The 27,189-nt window shown below is 39.3% G+C and overlaps 1 protein-coding gene across 8 annotated transcripts in view; it reads right to left on the reverse strand.

Moving 5' to 3' along the window:
- LOC311598129 (uncharacterized protein C8orf34 homolog) overlaps nucleotides 1-27,189 on the reverse strand; it is a 413,498-nt gene that overhangs the window by 140,557 nt on the left and 245,752 nt on the right. For 6 of the 8 annotated variants that reach the window (XR_014779488.1, XM_084783016.1, XM_084783017.1 and 3 more), the window contains one exon: nucleotides 16,313-16,448. Coding sequence is in view for 7 of the 8 variants with exons in the window: in XM_084783016.1 (XP_084639142.1) it covers nucleotides 16,313-16,448 (136 nt within the window). In the remaining variant the exon portion in view is untranslated. The remainder of the gene's footprint in view (nucleotides 1-16,312; nucleotides 16,449-27,189) is intronic. The other 2 variants (XM_084783012.1, XM_084783015.1) reach the window with 1 other exon arrangement.

Here is a 27,189-nt window from a genome sequence, read left to right on the forward strand (position 1 = left end):
AGTAGTTAGGAGTGCTTACTGCCCTTTCAAAGGACCCGAGGTTAGTTTTAGGTTCCAACATTGATCAACACAGAGCTACCTGTAACTCCAATACAAAGACATCAAATGCCTGGTTCTGCCCTTCATAGATACACACACACAGACACACACACACACACACACACACACACACACACATAAAAGGAAGTACTTTTCTACATATATACACATGTGTGTGTACCTTTTTAAAATGTCTCAGGGTGGCAACATGGCTAAGCAGAAAGAAGGACTTCCACCCAAAACTGGGAACCTGAATCCCCAAGACCCACATAGTAGAAGAAAAGAGCCAATTCCTCTAAATTGTCCCTTGACTATAGTGGAAGCTTTGGGTTCTTTTATGTTCTTTGTTTTGGTCCCAAGTATGGGATATAGGAGTGTTTTTCCACAGCTGTGGATAGTCTCTTTACCTTTGTTGTCTGAGAGCAGACCCTTGAGAAGGCACGTGATATTTTGCTGGAAACTTTCTTGTGAGAGGGCACATGATGTTTAGAAAGAATACGAATAGAACCCCATGGACAGCGAGACAACGCGTTTGCGTTGCTATCCCGTGCAAATGTTTACATTTCTTCACTGGTCTTCATTTTGTAGAGAGAAATGTTCCGGAGAACTACTTGTGGTACATCTACTGAGTCTGTCCACTTCTGCTGACCTGTGCCAATTAGGTGGAGCCTTGCTGTTTCTGCTGGTCCGTGCTATCGCTACTGATTTGTGTTGCTGTTTGGAGTTTGCTATTGGACTGGATTTCTGGTATCCTGGCAAGGCAAGGTAGAAATGGCCCAAGGAAATATGTCTAAGAAAGTCCACATCCCCCAGCTCTATTAATCTTTGTTGTTTCCTATCTCTGGTGGGTGGGTTGGAACAGAAGTAGACACATTTAAGAAGCTTAAGTAAAATAGTTTTTTGAAAAACCTAAACCTACACTTGACCTCCCCACATATACTGTGGCATGTGTATGCACAGAGAAATAAAAATAAGTAAATAAATAAAATATTTTTTAAAAAAGCAAGTCTACCTAACAATGGCTAAGTTTCCAGGATCTCATGGAAACAAAGGGTGTACTAAACTTCATTTTCAAACTCATTCAAGTTATTGAACAAATCCAGCTCCTTCGGATTATAAGTCTGCAGGTCATTTTACAGAGGACTGCCAGCCACTTGCTGATCACAGAACACACCTGACTCCATCTCAAGATTCTGCACTGGATACTTTCTCTCTGTCCTTCCACCATCCGCGGTAGAAAGCTCTCTCTGCCTTGGCTTGTAGGATGGGTCTGGCCCTTCTGGACACTCTCTCTCTCTCTCTCTCTCTCTCTCTCTCTCTCTCTCTCTCTCTCTCTCTCTCTCTCTCTCTCACTCTGTCTCTCTCTCAATATCTATCAACAGTGGCACACAACATGACACAACAAAACAAACACTGAAGAATATGCTTAGAAAGTACCTTTGCAAGTCACCTTGTCTATTGCTTTAGAGAACATCTTCCTCAGAAAATTATATAATAAATGCTTGTTTCAAAAGTTCATTTAATGCAGCCCACGTTCTTGAGAAGAGTTGCCTTTCCATTCCACTGCCACCTCACTTGTCCCACTACCCTTTCTGAAGCAGAATAAAGCCTTGGTATGCTTGGCTTTAATGCCTGTACTGCTTTTCAAAATAACAAAAATAAGTATATTTTTTCTTCCATGGAATTACCCTTCCAACATGCACAGCTCTATTTATTCTTGTCCAGTATAAACTATAAAATCTTCCTAATTTTTTAAAATGTTGAAATTGTGTTAATGTTTGAGCTAAGGAAAATTTTATGTCTCTCATGTGCTACACAATTCAGTGCTAGGACCCCAGGATATTTTCAATGGCAGTTCAATACACACACACACACACACACACACACACACACACACACACACACACACCACACAAACACCTTTAAGAATAAATACAGGGCCATGTAGTCCCACTTTTAAATGAAACTGGTGCCTATTTAATGAAATTCCTTGGTTATTTAATAGCTAAATGATATCCTAGATCTTCTGAGCTCCCAATTATTTATGAATGACTAGATCTTTTCTAACTACATTTTCTGCCTTACTTTGTCCCACAAAAGCAACTCATTTTCTTCTTTATGTTTGTCTTGCTGAATGAAGCTGTCAGAAAATGACTCCATTTTACATTTTCACAAAATATTTTTCAAAGTGTGCTGATGAACTGTGATCAAGAACTCAGATGAAAACTCACCACCATGAGCCCGGCAAGGTGTTATTCAAGTTTCCAAAGGAGGGAAACACCCGACAGCTGAGATCCACAATAACCATGGTAGTAATATATCCCTAAGAGTGGGACAACGGCATACATATCTGAGCAGTAAGCATCAGCTGTCCAATTGGACTTAAGGACTAGTAAACAGAAGGGAAGTCAAGCCTCCTACCGAAAACCTAGTCAACTACCTGGAGCTAGTGAGGTCAGGAATCTTTTTTTTAATTAATTTATTCATATTATATCTAAGTTGTTATCCCATCCCTTGTATCCTCCCATTGCTCCCTCCCTCGCTCTTCCACCCTATTCCCCTCCCCTATGTCTGTGAATGAGGAGGACCTCCTCCCCCTCTACATGATCATAGAGTATCAAGTCTCTTCTTGGTAGCCTGTTATCCTTCCTGAGTGCCACCAGGCCTCCCCATCAATGGGACATGGTTAAATATGGGGCACCAGAGTTCATGTGAAAGTCAGTCCCCACTGTCCACTCTACTGTGGAGAATGTCCTGTCCATTGGCTATATCTGGGTAGGAGTTCGAAGTTTACTGCACGTATTGTCCTTGCCTGGTGCCATAGTTTGAGCAGGACCTTTGGGCCCAAATCCACCCATTATAATGTTCTTCTTGTAGGTTTCTAGGACCCTCAGGATCCATCTATTTCCCCATTCTCCCATACTTATCTCGCCTAGAGACCCAATAGGATGTCCTCACATCTATCCCAATTTCCTAGTAAGTGAAGACTTTCATGGGACATACTCCTTGGGTATATAAGTGAGTATATACCATTTGACTCTTTCTGCTTCTGGGTTAACTCATTCATTATGATCATTTCTAGTTCCATCTATTTGTCCATAACTTTTAGGAATCCCTTGTTTTTAATAGCTGAGTAGTATTCCATAGTGCAAATGTACCACAGTTTCTTTATCCAATCTTCTACTGAGGGAGGCCAGGAGTCTTAGAGAAGTTACACTGCCACTTTATTAAACCAGCATCATTCCTAACTGCATTCTAAATACTTATCTTTGTATCCACAGATAAGTGTATCTTTCCATCTATATCAAAGAAAGTTCTCTTTGCAAAAGTTCAAAACTATTACAGAAAATCATAACTGGTAAAATGCAGAGAGCAACTGATCATGGGGTATCCATCCTTCATTGGTACATTTACAATACAACTCCCACACCTACAGTTCAGGAAACATCATAGAAGAAAGGCTGAGAAGATTGTAAAAGGTAGGGGACCAGAAATTCTGCTATGGAATTTTGTCTTTCAGAAATGAAAGTGAACGTTCACCTTAACACCTCAGCAATATGGCTGCCTAAGCAAGCTCTGAAGGACAATGACAATAGACTAGAGTTGGTAGTTTGAATGTGAATGCTCTTCATAGGATTTTATATTTGAATGCTTGGTCTCTAGCTGATGGAACTGTTTGGGAAAGATTAGGAGGTGTAGCCATGTAGGAGGAAGGGCTTCATGGGTTTGTAATTGAGATTTCAAAAGCCTCTCAGGATTCTCAGTGTGCTCTCTCCCTCCCTCTTTCCCTACCCACCCACCCCGCCCCCCATCACTGTAGATAAAAAAGTGCTATCTTGGCTGGTGTTTTTTTCTTTTGGCTTTTTTTGTTTTGCTATTTTTGGTTTGTTGTTGGTTCTTTTGTTTGTTTGTTGTTTGTTTTTTATTTTCTGTTTGTTTGTTTGTTTGTTTGGGCTTTTTATCTTCCATCATGGACTCTCGTCCTCTGAAATTGTTAGCCAAGTTAAATGCTTTCTCTCTTAAGTTCCCTTGGTCATAGGATTTTATCACAGCAACAGAAACATAACTAAGATACATGCTAACATGGAAGGGGGATATCTCCTGGAGTCCCAGTCTTAATCAAAGAACTACAGGCAAGTAAAGGATGCTGAGAATAAGAGAAATACTCTTCTCCAGGAAGAACTCCGTAATTGCTTTTCCAGTATCAATTGGTCAGCCCCAAAATTATATATATACAAACAAGAATCACTAAAGAAACAGAGCAATTCATAGTTATATATTGGTTCTGTGTGTGTGTGTGTGTGTGAGAGAGAGAGAGAGAGAGAGAGAGAGAGAGAGAGAGAGAGAGAGAGAGAGAAACAGCAAATGGTAGAGAGATATACGGGAGGAGTAGGGCTGAAGAAGGGGAAACAGGGGAATGGTGTGCTTATTTTTCTAAGAGTAAAAAAATAATTCAAAAAGATTACTATTGAATCTTACCATTAAATAAGCTTAATAAGAAGACAGGATGGAGAAAGAAACAAGTAATGCCTTGCAGCGCATAACAATTTTGCTTTTACATTGTTGGTTCATACATAGCCACATTTTAGGCCATTGTAATCCTAGTTTTTACTGGAGCTCGTATCAGTTTCTTTTGCTTATTGTGGAAGTCTTTTCTCTGGTTGCTATATAGTCTTAGTAGTTGGTATTATTAATGGCTTCCCTGAGTCAGGTAAGCATAGGAAATAGCAAATTGAAACTCTGGTTTCTGCTATACACACACCCCTGTCCTAAGACTACAAATGGTATGCTAGAACCCTCGCTCCAAAAAGGCCCATGCATATGTGCTTTGAACAATGGGAACAATGTCCTCCCATCTGATGTCTATGCATGTGTTCATGAATATGATTAAAATCAGATGCATTGTGGGAAAGAATATACTCATTGAGCAAAGGCTTAGATAATCCCAGGCAGCCAAGTAAAATGAGAAGTACCTATGCTATACTACTTAGCAACCAAGCTCCTTCTCTTGAACTCCATAAAATGGAGTCAGAAATGATAATCAAGGTCTTTGAATTTTTCTCATCACAGTGGTCCATTGCCATCCTTGAAAGTATATTTCTGATCAGTACTATCAATGAATAAAGTTCCATTGCTACGAAGGGCTGGGGGAAAACCTCTGGTGGCCTAGTCTTAAATATTCAATACTTTCAAACAGTTTCATTTTTAGTCACCCTATTAACTTTCTAGTGGCTAAAAATTGCTTAAATATAAGCACACATTCACTTGAACAAAATGCTTTTCAGTGATAATTAAAGTGAGCTAAAATGAACCAAGAGTATGAAATATCAGGCTGATTTTTGAATGAAGGTCAGGCATATCATGAATCACACCAACTGAAGAGCTGCAGTCTGCCTGGCATATCACGTTTTCCTTTGCCTACTGAGTTCCGTGGCTTTTTACACATGGAGGGAATTCCAAGAAGATTGAATTTATCCAAGTCGCTATGACAAAAGCTGCTGCTAGACACAGCTTAACGGAAAGATCAGATACAGAAGAAAGAGAAAAATTCAACCACTGCAGTGATAATCATGTCCAAAAATGGAAATTTAAGATCTAGAACCTGAAAGAAAGATATCTATTTTGGAAAGCTTTGTATCTCACTTGGTTTGATTTCTCTTAAAGGAAGCTATAAAATATTACCATGAGCCTATTCTAACCTTTCAGGTATAAAGGCAGCACTAAGTCCATTCCTCCCTACCCACATTCTGATCAACCAAAAGATATAAACTCTTTGATACTATAGAAACATAATATTTACAACATAAATTTATATATGTTCTAATAAAAACATACCAACATATATGATGTATAGAAAATAGAGATATTAGATACATAGGTAGACACATAGACTGAAAGGAAGGAATGCTCTTATTTTTGTAAAAATCATCAGAAAATTAGCAATATTTTCTACCCTCCAGTAACAATTTGTATGCACTGTATTCATTTCTCTCTTTTCTCATTAGCATTCCATCCATCTAGGCAAAGTGGTGAGAGCTTATAATCACAGCACTTGCAAGAGATAGGAGGGTATCTAGTTTAAGGACAGCCTAGGATAGACAACAAATTCAGAAAAAAATTAACTATATACCATTTAATCAAATAGGTAGTAGGTTAATATACTATAGTGGCTTAGTAACCTATCCCATTAAAATAATACATGTATTTTATTATCTATCATACAAGATTTTAGAAAAATACTAAGAATAAAAAGTGAAATATTATTAAGCCAAACCAAAGCCTATTTAAGAACTTTAAATGGGAATTAATCTTATGAAAGACGAAGACTCAATTTATTTTTCTAAATTTGCTCCTTTTTCTATTAACACAAAACATAATTCAGGGCAACCTTCTACAAGCAGCACCACGTGTGCTGACAATTTTATTAGAAATCCATATAAAATGGACCAAATTCTTGAATAGGGCCCATTTGTCATGATTTCTGCATCAACAGATAGAAAGAGCATCCTCAGTCTTATGAGTCTTTGCTCCCAACACAGTACCCAACTGTCAATTTGAAGATCTGAGCATAGTTGTTTTGTTTTTCAAATAACCATCCTCTGTAGATGAGTTGCTGTGAGAAGGGACCTTGCAGTAATCTGGTTTGGAGACCTTTGAGGAGTCTGCCATTAAGTAGCTGGCAATGTCCATTTTGATCCATACTCCAAAAGAGATAGGACCAAGTGCCAGTCAATTCATCCTCATTCATTGTTAGAAAGCCATGGGAACCTCATTCTAGAAAATGTGGCTGCTTTGGGCAGTAATATTGTATTTACTACTTTTTTTGTTTGCTTATTTGTTTCTGCAATAAAATTCCATGAATAGAACCAACTTATGGAAGAAAGAGTTTACCTTGCCTCACAGTTCCAGAAGGAAAGTCTGTAATGGGGTTGGGGAAAGTCACAGTCATGGATGAAATAGAGGAGTTGGGAGCTCAAATCTCTATCCACAAACATAAACCAGAAAGAAAACTAGAAATACAGTGAGGCTATAAACTCTCAAAGCTGACACCCAGGTGTGTGCTTCCTCCAGCAGTGCTATTTCATCTCCACAAACAGCACCATCACCTAGGGACCCAGTGTTTCAATATCTGAGCCCATAGGGGAATTTCACATTCAAACCACCACACTTGATAGTCACATGCCACATAACCACATCATTTCCTTCCTGTCTTTTCCTATGCCTCCTTCTCTGTCTTCACCATTGGCTACTGAGGTATTCAACTGCTGCAAAGGGTTAAAGTTCCTGGTTAAACATCTTGCTCTGCTGTTTACAGAGTATTGCTGTACCTGTTGTCTTTGAGATAATATATGTAAACCCAGATTTAGGAAGATACTTGGCCGAATATGCTCAATAGAATAGCTATTATTAGTAATTCTAGAAAGTAATATGCCACACACTCTTGCCTCTAATTTACACCATTGTTCAGTACTTATGTGTGTTCCAGACTGTCTTCTTGGTGCTGAGGGGCAGCAACATGCAAAATACAGAAAAGTGTGTCTTTACTTAAGTGAACTCCCTTCACCAATCTGTTTGTGTAGATTTGTCCCCCATGCTAACAGCATTACTTAGGATCCCCAGCTTCCAGAACCTGTAGAAAACATCCAGTGTTCCTTTCTTTATCATCAGTCTTAGGTAGTCTGTTAGAGCAACAGAAAATAAAGATAGCATCTTCCCAAGAAGAGGCCGGAGGAGAGAGCACATGTAAACTCATTATTCTACAGCCTAGAAGATACCCTTCACCAGAATTAAACCGCATTGACCCTTTAACTCAGATTTCCAGATTCCAGGATAGTGAAGAATAAGTTTCTATTGTTTATTATCTACCTGTTGTGTGATATGTGGTTGGAACAGCTGGACAAACTAAGGTAGCACCGGGAATCTAAAACTTTGGGGATTGTTAACAGTTCTCAAACTGAAGGCCAGGTGAAAATATAGAAGCAATAATTCATCAGAGAAGTGAGCAAACTATATTGCCACAGAGTTTGGCACCACAAATGACTCTGGAAACTCTAAAACAGAGAATATGGTCTATTTGGAGTAACTATTATAATCTGAAACAAAGAGCCATATAGACTTTTAAATTTTAATTTAATTGGTTTATTTCTGTCATAATTATATATAGAATATTTCAAACATCTTCATTTTTGAGTAATTTGAAAACTTTAAGCTGCATTAAAAATGTGCAATAACATGATTTTTCTTAGTAATTTTTGAGTTGTCAATTTAAGAAAATAAATAATTATTCATTTAATAAGAATAATGATCCTCATCACTAAAGGATCTTCTAATATAAAAGCAATAATTTGAGTAGGAGCATAGTACTGTCATATGGGATTCAAGACAGGACTATCTCTATGTCCTACAAAACAGCTGTACTATCTTATTTCTAGTCTTCACTACTAAAATAGCTAGAGAATACTGCTGCACCAATGGAGGAAAGTCGCTGACAAGACTGTTTCCAGGCTCACATTCAGTTACCTTTGTTATATAGTCCAAGAACACCTGTGCAAGAGTGGTACTGTGTGTATTGGCCTGGACCCTCCTCCATCAATTAGCAATTAAGACATGACCATAGGCCAGTCTGATGGAGGCAGTTCATTGGTTGTGATTTCCTCTATTCAGGTGTCTCTAGTTTGTGCCAAGTTGACAACAAAGTAACCAGTACATTTACAAACTGAAATAAACACGTTCTTCCCCCAACAACCCTGAGGAGAAAGCTCTACTCCCATATCCACATTAGGAAACTAAATACAGAATTCACTGATTTCCAAATGTTTGCAGTGGCCAAACTGGAGTTTTACCAGCATACCTCCTTGTCTGAAACTCTAGATTTTAAAGACATAACGTGAAAACTGATTGTTACGATGTGTGTACATGTGTGCACCTGTGCTTCTAGTGTCACTCCTGCCGTGACTCAAAAACAATTGCCAAATTAGAGAAGACCTTGCATTGATTTATAGATAAAAGGAACTAGGAACTTATTTAAGATTTGAAGTGAAGTGTTTCCCAGCTTCATGCAGATCTGACACGAACAATGAAAGCCACATAACAATATTTCTGAGGATGCGGGCTTTTTCCATAGCAACACTCTCTATAAGATTGTAACCAGTCACAGTTAGCAGTGAGTAGACCTCCTACCGCACTGCACTCATGTCCGCAGCTCTGTCACCATTGACTCCAGCTTAGATCTTGACTGTTCTGAAACACAAGGTGTTAACGGCTCGGTTCTCTGCTAGCGCTGTCACAAGCTCACAGCATCTTGACTACATGGGGCTCAATGAGTGTGCCTTAGATGACTGGAGATGTGCTCTTAAAGGGGATAGTGTAACTCAGCAACCTCCTCCTCCTCCTCCTCCTCCTCCTCTTCCTCCTCTCTTCCCCCTCCCTTTTTGCTTCCCTGGCCAAAAAGTAAACCGTTTCTCTCCGCTATTACAGAATATATGAAGAAGTACTTTGCCATGGGTCCAAAGCCAAGGAGCCAACTGGTCATGGATGGAAATCCCCTCACTAAAATGAGCATCTCTGCTATTTTATTACAGCTATGAAAAACTGACTAATATACTATTTGTTGTTTGTGTGCGTGCCATGCCTGATTCCAAATAACAAGTTCCTGGTGGTCATGAGTGTTAATTTTTATTCTTAAAGGTTATCACAGTGTCTCATATAGAGTTTGTGCTAGATAACTGCATTCATTTTTAAACTAAATATTGCTGCTACTTGAACATAAGTGAATGTCACATTATGTACATGTCCCTAGTTTAACCCTTTACTCCTTTTGGCTGAGAAGGTCCATTTTATGAATTAAATAAGTAAATACAAACATAAATACATACATAAATTTCAGACAATGAAAAGTAATTGTTTGTCTTTTTCAGGCCAGGCCTATTTAGCTCACCATTTCTTCTGATGAAAACTTGGTGAATTAAATCTTATGAAAGCAGTTGGACAATATAGACACACAAGTGAGCTAAATATACATGTTATTACTTATGCAGATACTCTGGATCAGCTAACAGCTCCTAACATGGACAGTTTACAGTTAGTTCATACAAGCTTTGGCATGGGACTTTCTTCAGAGTGCTGTGACCCCCAAATAATCTACTTCTGTCTTATCAATTCAATTCACAACTAGTCTCAAAAGTTTAATACCGTGGAGCTAAAGAGAAACAATAATGGACTTTTGGTTGCACAGAGGACAAGTTTTTTAAAATCATCAATGTATTTGGAAACAAATGTCTACTTCAATCTTGAGACTGCCTTTTGAGCCAGCATCGCTGTATGTTCTCTATAATCCAATTTCTTTCAAGATGACTTTCAGCTTCCCAGAACTGTTTTGTTCACAACTGATGCTAAGCATGAAGGAATGCAAACACTCACACCATCAAAAGCAAATGGCATCTTACCACCCGGAACTCCCTGGCATGAGTTCACACAAGGAGATTTAACTACTCAGAGTGGCAAGGGACAGACAGAACTAATGGGTGGTCTTTCTAGAATGAAGGCTTCACTGGCGCGGCGATGGCGCCTAAAGACCTGCATTTCTCTGCTTATCTTCACATCAAGCTTCTTTGCTGTTACCTTGAAGCAAAAATCTCAAGACATTTAGTAGAGAAACTTAAAAGTCATACTTGGAGTTTTGTTTTGTTTTAAACAGAAGGACAAAACACTATTTCTTTAAACTGCTGAGGATTTTCTGGTACTTCCCAGGAATATGCCTTATCATCCTACCTACACTTTACATTTTGTTGAAAGCAGCAAATGTGAATCCTAGACAAGAAAGTCAGGTCATGTGACCCCTTGGTTTGTTCAAAGATTTCAAACTATACCAGTGGGATGGTCCAAATACAAACCAAGACAGCCAACGTCTGATTAAAAACCCACCTCCAGTCACGTAATACCAAAAATTATAAGGATACTGCTGTGCTCCATAGTGCTTTATTTATCTAATGGGTTTATAATGGTTTATTCCCTTTAGGGTCTGAGGAAGAGGGCAATGAGATATTTTAGACTGAGCATCTTGGATGTCACTCACCAAATGATGTCATCTCTTTGTTCAAATTACACAAATTATATCAGTAATCACAACACAATAGAGCACTGAGAGATTCTGACAATAACTTTGGCCTAAAACAGTTCTGTTTCCCTTGATGTACTTCCCTAAGCATACACAAGTTATTTGCAGGCAAAAGCCTAAAAAGCCTTTTACTGGTTGTAAGTATGGTAATCAATAAATTTCAAAAAATGTTTTTAATCATTAAAACACTTCATAGCAAGTAATGCAGCAGGAACTTTTTAATATGTGATGGCTTATTTTCTTGTAGATGTCTTGAGAACCCCAAATAAGAGCAGTGGTTGGGTGTTTCTCAACTGCTTCAGCCACTGGCCGCACATTGTTGGCAATCTCCTTACTGACCTTGTCTTCCAATAGCTTCTAACAATGAAGGGTTCTAGGCAGATGTATCTTTTGCATAAGGATTTTAACCACTTTGGATATGCACAAAGAACAAGATTGCTGGAATGCATATTGTTTCTAGGTTTGGTCCTGAGTGACCTCTGTGATATTTCTCATAAAGGCTGCACTAATACCATTCTCAGCTTCCTACCCAGCCCATCTACTCACTCTTGCAGCTTAGCTCCAGATTGCAGGAACTTCATTTCACAGATGAGGACTTCGGTTTTCCAAATCTTTCCTTCATTATTGGCCACCATCTAATAGAGTGAGGAGGTAAGGCCACTGCCCTCCCTCTCTAAATCAAGTTGACTTTCTAGTCTACTTTTGCTGTAAGTCCTGGTGGATATTTGTAAATTGATGTCATTTAGCATTAAAATTCATATATTTTCTTATCCATCACCTCTATATGTGTCTAGTTTAGTGAAACTTGATATCAAACTGGACCATGTGTCTCCTTTCCTTGCTAAGAACAAGTGCCTAAAAAGAGAACAACTCAGTAGCTCTAACCGTAAGTGATACAGTAATTTTCTCCATGCTACCAAAAGAAAAACATAAATGCCAAAGCTAGCTGCAAACCCTTTGATCTATAATGCTGTTCTGCCTGTTAGGTAGTGGTGGCACAAAGTTTGTTTGTTTGTTAAACAACATCAGATTTAGAATCACTCCACGAGATGGAACCTGTACCTGTCAGTGCTTGTATAACCAAAAAACCTGAGACTAGATAGCCCAGGGACCTAGAGTAAAAACAAAAATTGCTGTTCTTAAAAAAAAGGAGTCCTCATGACATTCTGCTACGCATATAGATTAGTTCCTTGTTCATCCATCGTCAAAGAAGCTTCCTCGTATAGCAGATAGGAACAAATATGAAGATGCACAGTCAGGCATTACGCAGAGAATGAGAAACCTTGGAATACGCAGTCTAAAATGGGGTGTCTCCATCAAATCCCTCCCCTCAGGGCTCAGAGAAACTCACGGAAGAGGAGGCAGAAAGAGTGTAAGAGCCACAGAGAGTGTAGGACACCAGGAAAACAAGGCCCTCTAAACCAACTTAGCAAAGCTCATAAGAACTCACAGAGACTGACGCAGCATGCACAGGGCCCAAGTGGATCTACACTAGGTCTCTGTGTTATTTTATGGGCTGCCTAAATGTGTGAACAACTGGGTTTTTTATTCTTGTGCCTTCGCTTGGTCTTCCTTCTGTATGTTTATTTTGTCCAACTCTGATTTGTTAGTTTTGTTTTTATTTTACTATATTTATTTTCATTTTATTTTAGTATTATCCCTTAAAGGCCTGTTCTTTTTCTAACGAGAGACAGAAAAAGGAATAGATCCAGATGGGAGGCAAGTGAGGGATGGACTGAGAGAAGTACAAGGAGCGAAAATTGTGATCAGAATATTTTGTGTGAGGGGGAGATCTATTTTTAATAAATAAGAGAAAGGAAGGAAGGAAGAAAAAGGATAGGAGGTAAGATGATGGACAAGAATGCTTCTGGATACTACAAAGTTTTAGCTGAAAAGAGAAAAAAAAGTACTTCAAAACTTCATTAAGACAGAAGGGTATACCTAAAATTAGCTGCTTTTTTCAGTGGCTAATACTATTTTAAGAAGCTATTTAATCAACTTGTGTCTCATTTTCATTATCTGTGAAGACAGGATAGTAATTTTATTAATTCGGAATTTCACGAAAAACTACAACTTAACATGTATGATGTTCTCACAAAATTATATAATGGCTAGTGTTAATGCAAAAATATAACTATTGAGAAACATAAAATAAGCCAAACAACCACCATCATCACTACCACCACCTACCCCAAGTCTTTAGCAAACAACCACCATCATCACTACTACCACCCAATCCAAGTCGTTAGCAAACAACCACCACACACCGCAAGTCTTTAGTAATTCAAGCTTGCATGATTGGAGCCTGACTCAGTAGCTTGTGCTACTTCTGGGAACAGAAGAAAGAAGTTGGTCAGGAAGTGTGGGGTGGGAGCCTCAGAAAGGAGCCAGCCTGTTTCTCATCCTTGACAACCAGTTCTCTGTTGACTAGACATGAAAATGTCATTTCTATGAGCAGCTCTGTCCTGGCCAGTGAACAGAAACACTAAAACTGTTTAGGGGAGCTGTTTCATGTTCTGATGTCTTGTTTTTAATCTTTATTCTCTTTTTACACAGGGACAAATGAGCACAGAAGCCTGGAAGCTGTGTGTGATGAGGTATTTCCCTAGTTCATGAAAGTGTGCCTAAAACTTCAGTCCAGTCCAGACATCAAGGTAGAAAGAATCACAAAACATTCTGGAGGGACAACTGGACTGAGTAGGTCCTCCCTGCATGGCAAAACCTTATAGCCTTAGGGCAAACCCTAAATAGACCGCTTAGTGTTGTAAAGCACAACATTAAAGACTTTTCTGTCAAACACTGTAAAGGTTTTCAGTACACAAGACATTTCAATCTTTTTCTCTCTCCAACCTTGTAAACTATATTTACAAATGTTTTAATTCCCCCACCTTGTAAAACTTATTTTCACAAAGTTCTTGCTGAATTCTCAGAACTAAGTGTCAGTGTCATAAGTTTTCTTCATTTCTTTTGTGCTGGCTCTTTTAAAACTAGCCAATCATGAAAGAGTATGAGGTGGGGCTGTAGCCAACAGGAGAAGGACACACTCACCACCTGACCTAGCATAAAAACAGTTGAATTTCCTGTTACTTGTGCTTCTGCTTTTGTGAGTAGCACGCATGTCTCATCAGAAGGACAGTTTATCTTTGTTGAGATCTCTTTGAAACTCCAAATGTATTTCCAACAACGGCAGTCCGTTCTTGGAACCCATTCTTGTCATTCATGAGTTCTGCTTGCCCCCTCTCTCTTATCCTCTCACCTATAATAAAGTTATTTTCTGAAACCTACCTGCCTTGTATGTGAAAATTTATTCTGTAGCATTGTGGGATGAAGAATCCAGAAGCCAGCCGTCTTGGATCCTAGTGTACCCCACCCCCAAATTATGCTCAGCTGAGATAAGAAACTGTCTCCAGGGCCTCTTGTCCTCCTCTACACCTTCCAGTGCCTTATACAAATGATTAGGTCTTAACCCTCTACTTCCTCATAGAGCTGAGCCCTGAATGGACAAGTGTACTATCTAAGAAGACAGTGAAACATCTGCTTTTTACCTTCCCATAAAAGACCCACACACTAAGAACTCCAGAGGTAAGGCCGTATAAGAAGCCCTCCATTTCTTCCCAAGAGGCAGCTCTCTCTGAGAATTCGTTCTCTGTGTTCCTATCACTCATGCAGCATATATCCTTTATTAAAACTTTTGTATTGATTCTGGCCTTGTAAGTACTTTCATCTACATTCTGTTTCTGACACATCAGTAACAGAATATTACCTGGGTAGATGTGTCTTGAGTAAATTCGCTTACGGATTCATGTTAAACACAGATTGTGATGACAATCCAAGTCTATCATTTTGAAAGTGGAATGACAAACAGCTAAACATGTGCTTGGTCTCTTCTCAACTTTATCTTTAATAGCTTAGCAAGCTATCTGGACAGGCAATCCTTTCCGAGTGTTTCCAACACACCTGCAGTTGTTACAAAAAGCTAAGTATCCACACAATCCAATCAAACTGTATTTATACAAACATACTGTGAAGTTTTAAATACAATGCCAAAGAACTCTACCATAAATGACCTATAATGACAGAAAGGCCATTATATAAAAATTAGTAGTTCTCTTAAAAAAAAAATTAAAGACAGTGCACTAAGTATTCCAAGTTTAAAGTGATGTTCCCACTCCTGTTTCCACTGCACTGTGCTTTAGTGTTTTTCTTACTACCCCCAAACAACTTCCCTGTATTTTCTGAAAGTTTTCCTTTATCTTTTTCTCAGCCATGGACAATTAAAATAAAAATTCCAAAGGAGTAAAGCCAAAAAGGAAAAACCACAAGAATCGGATTTGATTTTTCTACCCTTACCCCTGCCTTATTTCCAAGCAACTAATCCCCTCTCAAACAGTGACTGTAGACCAGCTAGACATAAAGAGGGAGAGATAAAATTGGCTGGCTACTTCCATTGTCCTTGCTAATCTGAGCCATTTACATAAGGGTTAGCAGGCTTGTTTTTATATTTAAACAGACTTAAAAGCCCTTCGCAAATGAGATTTAGTCCCTACAAAAGAATGAATTGGCACTATTTGGTGACCTGCTTCTAGCCCAGAGCTGACTTGGCACTAACCAAGCTACTTCGTGGGCCACATGCAGTGTCTGCAAAGATTGCTTCCAGCTGCCAAAACTGAGAAGCCTAAAACTGATTAAATTCTTACCAGGTGGTGAGCAGGCTGAGGAGGCCAGGCTAAAAAGCCTAGCATACCAGGACTTGAACTATACCTGAACAAACTCTTCTTAGCAGAGTCTTTTAAAGGTGGCTCTGAAGGTTCAGAGATCCTCGACTCTTCTCTTGAAAGAGCAATGAAGAGAAGGCAGGAAATGAGCTGCAGGGAGTAAAAGACTCAACCCAGTCCCAAGCTCCTAAGAGAAGATCATCCAAACTCATTGATTCACTGTTGGTCCGATTGGCCTTGGGCACAAGCATAAACTGTAAGACTAACTCCTTTCCCAAAGTAATAGCAATGGTAATTAAGACGGAAAACATGTTCTTAGCACAGACTACACTCTTTACATCAAAATCTTAGATTCAATACATCTAGATGATTCAATACATCTAGATGATTCAATACATCTAGATGATAATTACATACACCACACACCAACTATATGTTTTACCTGGCACACCTTGAACAGATGTTCAGTGTGACTTTGGCCTGTGGCTCAGCAGGGTGAGTAGGTCGGCCTTGGTTAAATTTGCTCCCTGAAATCACTAGGGTGGTTACGCCTTCCATCCGTAAGTCGTCCAGATCTTCTGCAACAACACAAACAGTGACAGAGAAAATTAACTCCAGTTGAATCAAACAGAAAAAGAAGTTGTCTTAAGGCACCTTTTGTCATTTGTGAAGCAAATCGCCATTTTGTATTCTTTTTGCAAAACAACCAAACAAACAAAAACCAAAAATATCCCAAAACTTCATGTATAAATGATATTTTCCAATTTTCTCTAGCTGTGCTTGTGCCCAGCACAGCTATGCAGCCTGACACCTCCACCTACGTCTGAGGGGCTTATCTGCTCACAGAGAGCCAGATTTTGCCTATACCAAAGATTCAGAATCAGTCAGTATGAAGCAACATTGGGTTTATTAAGTAAAGATACATACTTTTGATTTAAATGTAGGCATCAGTGAGAGAGACAAATATTAAGTCTGAAACAGATCCCCAAAATGGTTGTATTGGTGACAAATGTCCTTAATAAAAAGCACTCAAAGAGAAACTTAAATTCAGCACCCCCAGAAATGTGATTTAATCCTCCAGGAACCTTCCTTAACCTGCCCCAAAAGGTCAACTGCCTTTACAAGGACTTCCAGTTTCCTATTGCCCAGCCAATCTGAATTCCCTGTGTCTGCTCACCCTGCTGACTGTACAACATTGATGGCTTTTCTGCCATTTTGCTTCTCTCTCTGCCCCCTGCTCAATTCATAGCTTTAACAGTTTGATACTCAATAAATCTTTGTTTCTACGCATAGAGTGGTCCAGTTCAGAGGTTTCACTTCATGTCCACTTACAACAAACACACTTAAGTATCTTGATAGCACAAATGAGTATGTGGCTTTTGAAGTTATACTGTTGCAAGGATATATTTTATAACCAGTTCCACAAATTAAGCCAAGTTTAAAATGGACACAACATCAAACTGCCTTGTAAATACATAACTCTACAACCTTAGATTAATGCAGCGCTGCTCTCTCTCTCTCTCTCTCTCTCTCTCTCTCTCTCTCTCTCTCTCTCTCTCTCTCTCTCTCTCCCTCTCTCCCTCTCTCTCCTTTTGCAGAAGCTTCTTTGAGCAGTGGACAGTGGTTAATACTCACAACTGGTCCAAGCATAGAGAGTAAGTATCTGTGGAGTATTGAGCCAAGTGGATAAACTTAAATATGTGGGAGCACTCAAGCCTATGAGCCCCTAAGCAGGTGTTAGAAACACTCTCCATGTCTAACAAGCAGACACATGAACAACGTGAACGTAATTGGACAAAGAGATTTCTTTTTGCAAAATGAGTGAACTGGGCTAGCAAGCACAACAGGGTAGGGATTCACTTAGTTCTTTTTCTAAAACTGGTGGCAACTGCTGCTTTTTCCCATTGGTTCAGGACTGACTATGTAGTCTTTCTCAACTGGTTAATTTCAAAGAATCAGTGTAAATTAAATGAAGGAAAGCAAGGTAGGAGGACAGAGGTTAATTATTCCAGGCCAGAATGTTGGTGAGGGGTGCTTTGGGTTCACAAAAGTTTGACCACGTGAGACAGATTAAAAGATTTAAATTCCCTTGCATAAAACTTTACAAGGTAAGGAGATTCATGGAATGTTGGCCTTTGGTGAGCTACTAACCTTTGATCGCAAAAAGTACTTGACACACAGGGAGGGCTTAAAGCATTGTTGAAAACAAACCCCAAACCTTCTGCCTCGCAGGATCCAAAGCAACAGTCTCACCTGCCTGTCCAGTATCTCTATGACCAATGTTGCATAGTCTAAGTCATGCGTGTGGCCTATCTCCCAGTTCACTTATTAACAAAGCCCAATTTGCTTCAATGGAAGACATAGTTCTTCTCCATCTTCCTGTAAAGAGACCTTAAAAGAGGATCTCTTTTTGTCTCTCAGGCCTGAGGGTCTATGTTCAGAGCCCCACTGTTCCAAGCAAGGATAATACCTTTTACCCAAGAAGAATGATACACCTTTGCATTTCTCTGAAACCCACCTATCTCTGTAGTATTTAATTTGTGTGGGAATAGTAAATCTCGGGGCATTGCCTTGGGGATACTATCTCCCCCTTCTCAGTGTACTCCCCATCTTTGTCACCCGGACTTCTTTCAGACCAGAGCTACTGTCCTTCTCCGTTGCCAGATATTTTAATTCTCCAGGGCCAATACTTTTTTGTGAGTCTTCCTCAGGTGTCTTTCCTTTTGGTGAGTTAGGTCTACCAGAGACCTCTGCTCATCTCAATGCCAATAAACCAAAAACCCTAATGCTAGATCAAGTCTTGGTTTTGCCTACGTCTGCTGAATCTTAAACATGTAGGAATTCAACTATACTATCCACTGTGGGTTTGAGCATACTTCTTAAATGAGAACCTGGAATTCACTAAGCTTCTCTCTTTTCTTTTTTCTAACCTACTTAAGAAAAATATTCAACCTCACTCACCTAAAGATTCTCACATGGGTTGTTTTACAATTTAAATTCTTTGTCCTGGGATTACACTAAACACAATCACTTAATTTTCCTTTGTAATACTGCTTGGCCACAATGTAGTGGATTGTGGAAGTCAATGGCCAAAATTGACGCTTTTGATTCTAAAAAATCTTTAGAGATTTAGAAAACTTCATAGAATGCCAAGGCAACTGCTAAGAAATCTCTTCCATTCAAGCTTTCTTCTATCTCTGTAATGGTCCCTCACTGTCAACCCTGCACTATATCTCAGGTCCTGTTACTACGTGAAAAATCTATTCCATCCAAACAAAGAAACCACTTGATTCAGGATTGGAACTAGGATCTAAAATTCCTATCTCTTCCTTCTGGAGATTGACTCTTGGATTTTGGTCCTACAGATAATGTTTCTCCTCCTTAGCCCAAAAATCCAACTACACCTAACTATCTTCCTCTCCTCCATAGCATTCAGCCTAAATGGTCAAAGTCTAGCTGATGACAGACAGCCTGTGATTTTCTCTTTGCTCCTAACTTAAAGCCAACCAGATAAAGCCAACCAAAAATATTACAGAGCACAGGAGGCTGTTAAATCCTAAGCAGGTATTGGAAACACATACTCCTGGTGTCCCACAAAGAAACATCCCCTATAATACATTTATTATAGCTATCAAGAAAACAGATGATCCACACTTGTGAGTTCAAGACTACAGGACCAAAATGAAGCCACCCTACAAACAGTACTTGTGATCCACAGCTCCTTCTCTATCTTTCTATGCCTGCATAAACATCCTATTTAAATGTCTGACCTTAAAAATAAGTTTTTTAACCACTACACTTGGCCATTACTTACAAAGCATTGTTGCTTTTACTGGCTAGTCCTTTCCAATGGCTTAGTCTCATGATCTCTACTCTAACAGCAATTTTCATATATCCCTACACCATTGTCCCTTTCTAAACATATCCATACTTCTTTCTCTCCATGTTTCCATGAAACCATAAAATACACCTCAGTTTCTTTGAGACATTGGATCGTTTTTCAAGCCCTTTCCCAACATTTCTGACTCTCCCTTGACAGTCAGCTCCTTGCATGTTTTATAGACAGGAATTCAACCAAAATGGAGGAAGCTGCCCAAGGGGGAAGCATTGCAGAGATTTTGGACTCAGTTCTAGACTCTGAGTCCCTTCTGTCTGGAAACATCTCACAAAGAGGCTGATCTCATTGTGCTAACTATGGCATCAGCCACAGGCAAATGATTATCAGTAAATATTTATAGTGATTCTAAATACGCATTCCACATTATTCATTCCACTTCATTCATGCATTTGAAAGGGGAAGCAGGGTGTGAACTTGTAAGGAGTCTCTCAGTATTAACAATACTAACCCCAAAGCTCCTACATACTGCTTCTGTACCATAGAAGGCAACCATCCTCCACTGTAGGAGACACCAGAAACAAGACCCCATTATTAACTTAAGAATCCACAAACTTAATAGAAAAGCTAAATTCTAAGCCAAACACATTTTCTTTCTGGTTGCCTCTCCATTTAAGCTTTTTCTTTATTAACCTGAAGCAAAAATTACCAAAAGAGGGAGTAATCTTATGTTCAAGTTGGCTTACAAAAGAAAGAAAGTAATTTTATATAAGGCTGGGAAACCTTAAAATCTTAACAATGCTTCATGGTCAATTACATTTAGGTCATTTCCCTCTGGCCAATCTTCTCTCACAATTAAGTGACGATTTCTCTCTTGTTAAAGATCCCCCCTGAAGTTACACAGTCCTGCCACAAATGCTGTTACTAACCTTGAAATCTAAGGGTCTTAAAGCATTATCTATTCTTTGAGCCCATTGGACTCTCTTAAAAATTATTTACTACCTTCCAGAATTACTTCCATCTTCATGGTCCTCTTTCCTTAACAAAGAGAAATTAACTGTCTTGGTCTCAGTAGGTTACTGGGTACCCAGGTCTCTGTGATACCTCTGTGCACATGAGTTCATTTGTATACATTTTCTCTTCTGAATCTGCCTATTGTTGGGGCAGGAAAGAAAGACTGGGAGATTATGAGACTATAGGAAAAGAAAAGGGACCCCTCCAGAATTTGAGCAAAACGAAAACATTCTCTGTAAAGGCTCCTGATACAGAGTACATGTTCTCATACACAACTGTTTAATGTTAAAGAAACAATATGGCAAGCTTAAGTCATGAGTAAGCACTACATTCGGTATGGTTTTCTTCCTTCCTGCAGACATATCTGAGAGTGTCAAAGAAAATTATTGACTTTATTTACAGTAAAGACATTTTACCTTCCTGTATTGTGAGACAGGATTCACCTTGTCCATTTAATTCTAGCAGGTGTACAGAGGGAACCACTATGTGTGATCTCATTTAGGTTTCTTTCTTGTTGTTGTTTTGAATTAATTAATCAATTTGTATTGCATTTATGTGCATCTCTGTCTCTCTCTCTCTGTCTCTGTGTCTCTCTGTCTCTGTGTCTCTCTGTCTCTCTGTCTCTCTCTGTCTCTCTCTGTCTCTCTCTGTCTCTGTCTCTCTCTGTCTCTCTCTCTCTCTCTCTCTCTCTCTCTCTCTCTCTCTCTCTCTCTCTCTCTGTGTGTGTGTGTGTGTGTGTGTGTGTGTGTGTGTGTTTGTATGTGTGTGTGTCTGTCTCTATGTCTGTGTCTGTATTTGTGTTGAGCAAGGCATCTGGAGTAAAAAGACAGCTTGCTGGAGTAATTTCTCTTTTTTGTCTCCTTCTACCCTATGGTTCCTTTAGATCAAGCTCAGGTTGTCTGAATGTATTGGCAAAGATATGAAGTTGAAAATTATATTGTTCTGTTTTTCTTCAGTGTTAGTGAAGGGCCAGAGTGGCCCCCATTCTCAGATATGTAACCCATGTTGTGGATTACCCTTTGCCTTAGATTCACCTTAGTTGCAGGAAATGTTAACTAACCCTGAGCATAAACAGATATCCCGAGACTGCCATCTCCTGGACTTAAATTCTTTCTTAACATCCCTGGACTTCTGGTTGTGGTGCTTTAAAAGGAGCCTACTTCCTGCCCCCAGGGCTGCAGTTTCAGCTCCCTAGCCTGACTGCAAACCTAACTGTCTAGAAGTGAATTAAGTTGCTTTTGGTTTACTTTCGATTCCGGTGGTCCTGTCCTCATTATTTGCGTGACCCGAGACCTCAACATTTTGGGGGCTTGTCTGGGATAGCACAATCTAAGCAGAACGGGGACCCCAAGTTTCTAGCAACTCTATTTTTGTTTTTCTTTGCTGTTGTCTGCACAAACTGAGGGCTCACCAGGACCAGGCAAACATGCTAATGGACTGCTCAAAGCTGGAAGGGGCCCCAAGCACACTTGGACCTCTCTTCTGGGTGCGGAGTCAAATTGCAACCCTTTGGGACTAACATGGTGCCTTCAATACCTGGAGTTATTTGTTCTATGTCTGCTGGTTTCTGTCATGGCATTTCTGTCTTATCTCCCTTTTGTTCATTGTTAGTCTCATTGTTGTGTTACATTGGCTATCTTAGTAAACTCCGAGAGGCAGCTCTCTGCGAGGCCTGTGCCTGGGTGCCGTGGAACACTGTGGGTAAGGCAAGCTCTAAGCTCCTCAAAGCCTGGCTGCTTTGAATTCCTGCAGTGTTGGAGATCCATGCCAAATTCTGCCTTGTTAGAAATCCTGTGCTTAGGCTGCATGCTGTGACCTTCGAGTTGCTGACCTTTGCCAGGGGAGGTCTTGTGTTCTAGGCTATCCTTGGATTATTTACCTTTGACAGAAGTAGAGAAGTTCCTACTGGGAACTACACAGAGGATCAAGGAAGTTCTTACAGGGAGGTTCTCAGAGAAATAGGAAGTTCTTACAGGGAGCTATTGAGGCCATTTGTATTCTTGCCTGGGGGCTAGGGAGAGTGGAATTAGAATAGATCCTATTGACCTTGATATATATATTCTTATTTGTCCGCATTAAAGTCTTGATCAGAAATTTCCAGATTTGACTCATTTTTTTCTTGCATCTCTGTATGCCACTTTCAATCCTCACCCCCTCTTTCAGGTGAACCCTGGTTCGATTTGTCTCGCAGGCCAGGACATATCACTGCAGCCTGGGCCCTGCCTGGGATGCACAAGCTAAGATTCCAGCCTGGGCTCAGGAGGCTCCCACAGGATCTGGGCATACTGCCCTGGGGATCATGAGACCCCTGACAGCTTTTGTCTGCTCTTTGCCATGCAGCAAAGCTTTCACCCTGAGAACTCCATGACCTGGGGCCGGAGCAGCCAACACTGAGTACCCCCCCCCCCAACACACACAACACCCCTCTCAAGGGGTCACCACCTCCTGGACACCCACATGCTGGCCTGGGATGTTGGCTCCAATTTGCTCTACCTAGAGGGTGTCGATGGTGGCACCAAGAGGCACCTGCAGTATGTGGAGCCCCCGGGCTTGGCGCCTCCTCACCTTGACCCCCTACACCCATTGCAAACAAGCAACACTACTGAAAAGCCCAAATTCCTTCCTGGATCGATTGGATTCAACAGATAGCAAGATGCTTTTCCCTTGAAATTATAGCTGGAGGAAGTAAGAAAAGTTTTGTCTGTTTTGAAAGGATGGATAATATAGCTGCTACATGTTTATTTCTGACCTGTCTTAAATGTATAAGGTACTATGCTCTGTATGTCTTGGTTACAGATTACTGGTTATGGTTGAAAATCTATAGCGTCTATAACAAAAAGTTATCTGAAAAAAATTAACTTAGAGTTGGAGTCATTCTGGGCAATAACACAAGGCATGAGGGGACCAAGGAAACATGTCTCTAAAGATATTTTAAATTAGAATAAGATTTTATATAATTCCTGCTTGTGCTAAAAACCAGACTTAAAAAAGACAGGATTCAAAGCAATGTTTCTTAATGAGGTATTAAAGCTGAACCTCCAATCTATATATGTTAAGATTATATTGTAAACTCTTATATAAGGATTTTAATATGCCTATATGGTATGCTGTTTAAGTTTTAATTTCAAACTCTTGTTTAGAACATATATGTGTGCATATGTGTATAGAAACATGTTTTTAAATATCATCCATGTGGATCACATGATGTGCAACCTACTATGACTATACCATTTTGAGATATCCACATGTTATAAGGCTACAATTATAAAACCTCTTAGTCTAATGAACTCTGTTTATTATCCCATCTCCTTTTAGACTAAGAAAGCAACAAGTCTCATTTTTAAATTGGTATAGGTTTTTAAAAATAGAAATTCAATTATATTCTTACAAATTATTGTATACATGATTCAAACCTAGTTCAAAATATTCTTTATATGATGATAAAAAATTAAGGTTATAAAGGTTGATTCAGAGTAACAAGCTACTGTATTGTTGGCTGTGGAAACGGGTTATTTTAAAGATACTTCTAAGTTAGGATATATTAATTTTAGCAACATTCAAGTATTTAAAATGTTAGAACTTGTTTACAATGCTCTAGCCACACTCGCAAAAAGCTTAAAAATCACTGCCTTAAATATGCTTAGCCTTATTTTTGGTAAAGTTACTAATATACAATATAGCTTTAGATTTGTATAAGCTATAGACTTCTTATAAACTAAGTCATACAGGAAACTGTTATATTCTATAATGACATACTGTATAAGGAATAAGAGAGTTCCCAGTCTCTATATTTAAAAGTCTTATCATGATACTGAAAGAGCTTTAATTCAGAAATTGTCGTTTGATTATAAACTGTTAAGGATAATTAAGAAATGCAAATTAACAGTCATTTATAAATGAACAAATCCTTTAATGTGTCCAGAAATATATTTGTAGTAATGCTAAGAACTTATGCCATTAATTACAAGATTGGTCTTTATTTAACATCCTGCATGTTTTCAAGGTTAACGAAAAAGCAAGTATAAACAAGGTCTGCCTACTTAGATCTACTTGAGGTAGATGTGGGCCTCAAACACTTATCTACAGAATATTCCATAATTATATATCATAGCACTCTGTTTTCTCTTTGCAAGGTAATGTTTAGAGCAAATAACTAAAGGCAGACAAAGATTAACTCAGATATAGTAACCCTCAAGCTTGTCAGAGACCTTCTGGATATGGCATTAAATTTATTTGAACTTATTATGACACAGACTCCTAAATTCTAGCAGTAACTCCCCAAGGTTTCTGAGAAGATTTGCGCATGACACATGACTTCAACTCTGGATTGTGATATTCTAACCAATCCTCGCCCACTCTTAGGGCCCAGCTTGAACTGTGGAAAAAGTAGACACCTGAAGAGTTACTGTCTCATGTTGATGAAATCTAGGTGAGGACAATCTCTCCCATGTTCTTCATAAATAGAAAAAGACTCTAGTCTTCTGTGCCTGATGCCAGACTGTCTCTGCTCTCATTAACATGGAGACCCCAGGAACTTGGGACAACTCTCTAGGTAGTGGACTATAGACGGAGTGGTCAGCTTTGTCATTTTGATTGATAGATAAATTTATCTAAGTTACAATGTATCCTTCTTGGGTCTCTGATCACATTGACAGCTAAGCTAATAGTAGCTTGACAGCTAGAGATCAGGCAATTAGATCCACTGTTAGTTCATTAGTCAATTCATTAGCTAGTTAAAACTACTAGGTACTAGGTCTCTTATTTAAAAAGGCAAACAGGTTTTCCTTGCTCACAGACTTCATGTTAAAAGGCAAACAGGGAGGGGCTGGAGAGATGGCTCAGTGGTTAAGAGTACCTCCTGCTCTTTCAGAGGTCCTGAGTTCAATTGCTAGCAACCACATGGTGGCTCATAACCTGAGCTGATGTCCTTTTCTGCAGATAAAGCACTCATACACAATAAATAAATAAGTCTTTAAGAAAAAAGTGGGCCACAGAGCAGTACATCTGACTGAAAATGGGATTTTTCCCTTGGTGGTGGGATTCCTCACCTTCCCCAGTTTCTAGACAATTTAAACTTCTGTCTCTAGTCTATATTTGTCTCATCAGATTTTCATCTCACTAACAGATTCCATCCAGGTATCACCTGTGGATTGCAAGCTGCTGAGATCTAAACTTGATGACCTCTAATGTAAACCAATCCAGCCAATGTAATTGCTCCCTGTTTCTTCAATTGGATTGGTTAATAAGATGTTTCTGATAAATGCCCCATTTTCTAACTATTAACTAGCCTTTCAGCCTCCCTGGACCTAATGTCAACTGGAAGTAGTTACAGAAGAAAATACATTGTCCATTGTCCCACCTAACAGCCTGAAATGCTAAGTCAAAAGAAACTCTCTGGCAAGAAGGACAAATAGTTACCTAGTGACATACCAGACAATAGGCTTTTAGTTAGTTCTATTTCTCCTGGTCATGCTTTGTGCCTGTTACACATAATAGACTTTATTTCACATTTTGTTCAAGACTCCATTAATGCTATTAAACTTATGGGTTTGAGGGCACAATACAACCCCTTGTATATTGAACAGAAGTCATAACATCAAAGATTTGATTCAGGTACTTAATGATAGGGGTGAATGAAGGGCCAGAGTTATAAACCCCCCACTCCCCATTCTCAGATATATAACCCATCTTGCTGAATGTCCTTTGCCCTAGATTCAACTTTCTTGCAGGATATTTGATCTCAGTGTGATCTATGAGATTGTGAACTGTAAAATCTGTCATTGATCCCATTGTGATCCCTGAGATTGAACTGTAAATTTCTGTTTATTTTGGTTAAGCCCTAATACATCTTTAATCCAAGAACTTTTGCTTATTTCAAACAGGTGAGTAAGGTATGGCTCAGCCAGCCTTACACACACACTTAATCCAAGAGCTTTCAGTACACAAAGTTTAATAAAGTTAACCCTAGGTCAAGAGGCAGAGCAAGAAACCAGCTGACAGGGATTAAAAAGTAGCGGGAACTTTGAGCTGAGGGTTATTTAAGACAGTGTGTAGAAGTAGAAGGGCTCTTTTGTGCTTTTAGCTCTTGGGAATTTAGCTCTCTAGCTCTTGAACTCCTCAGCTCCTTGGCCTCTGGCTTTTTCGGCCTTGAGATAGCAAGTCTTTGGCCTTGGGTTGTTTTATTTTGTTTTGTTTTGTTTTTGCCTTTTCCTCCTGGGCTGTCATCTCAGCTAGTGAGTCTTTTGGGCCTTCTCCATTGGGACATGAGCTGAATAGGAAGATCAGCTGGGTGCTTTCTCTGCTTCTCTGAGCTAACAAGTTTTTCACCATAACTGGGATTTTCTTTTTGTTTTTGTTTTTTATTTGTTTGTTTGTTTGTTTTTGGTTGTTGTTCTGTTTTGTTTTGTTTTGTTTTTCTAGACAGGGTTTCTCTGTGTTAGCCTTGGCTCTCCTGGACTCACTTTGTAAAC

The sequence above is a fragment of the Acomys minous genome, assembly GCF_964271855.1.
Source record: "Acomys minous genome assembly, chromosome: 1".
In the NCBI taxonomy this organism is placed as follows: domain Eukaryota; kingdom Metazoa; phylum Chordata; class Mammalia; order Rodentia; family Muridae; genus Acomys; species Acomys minous.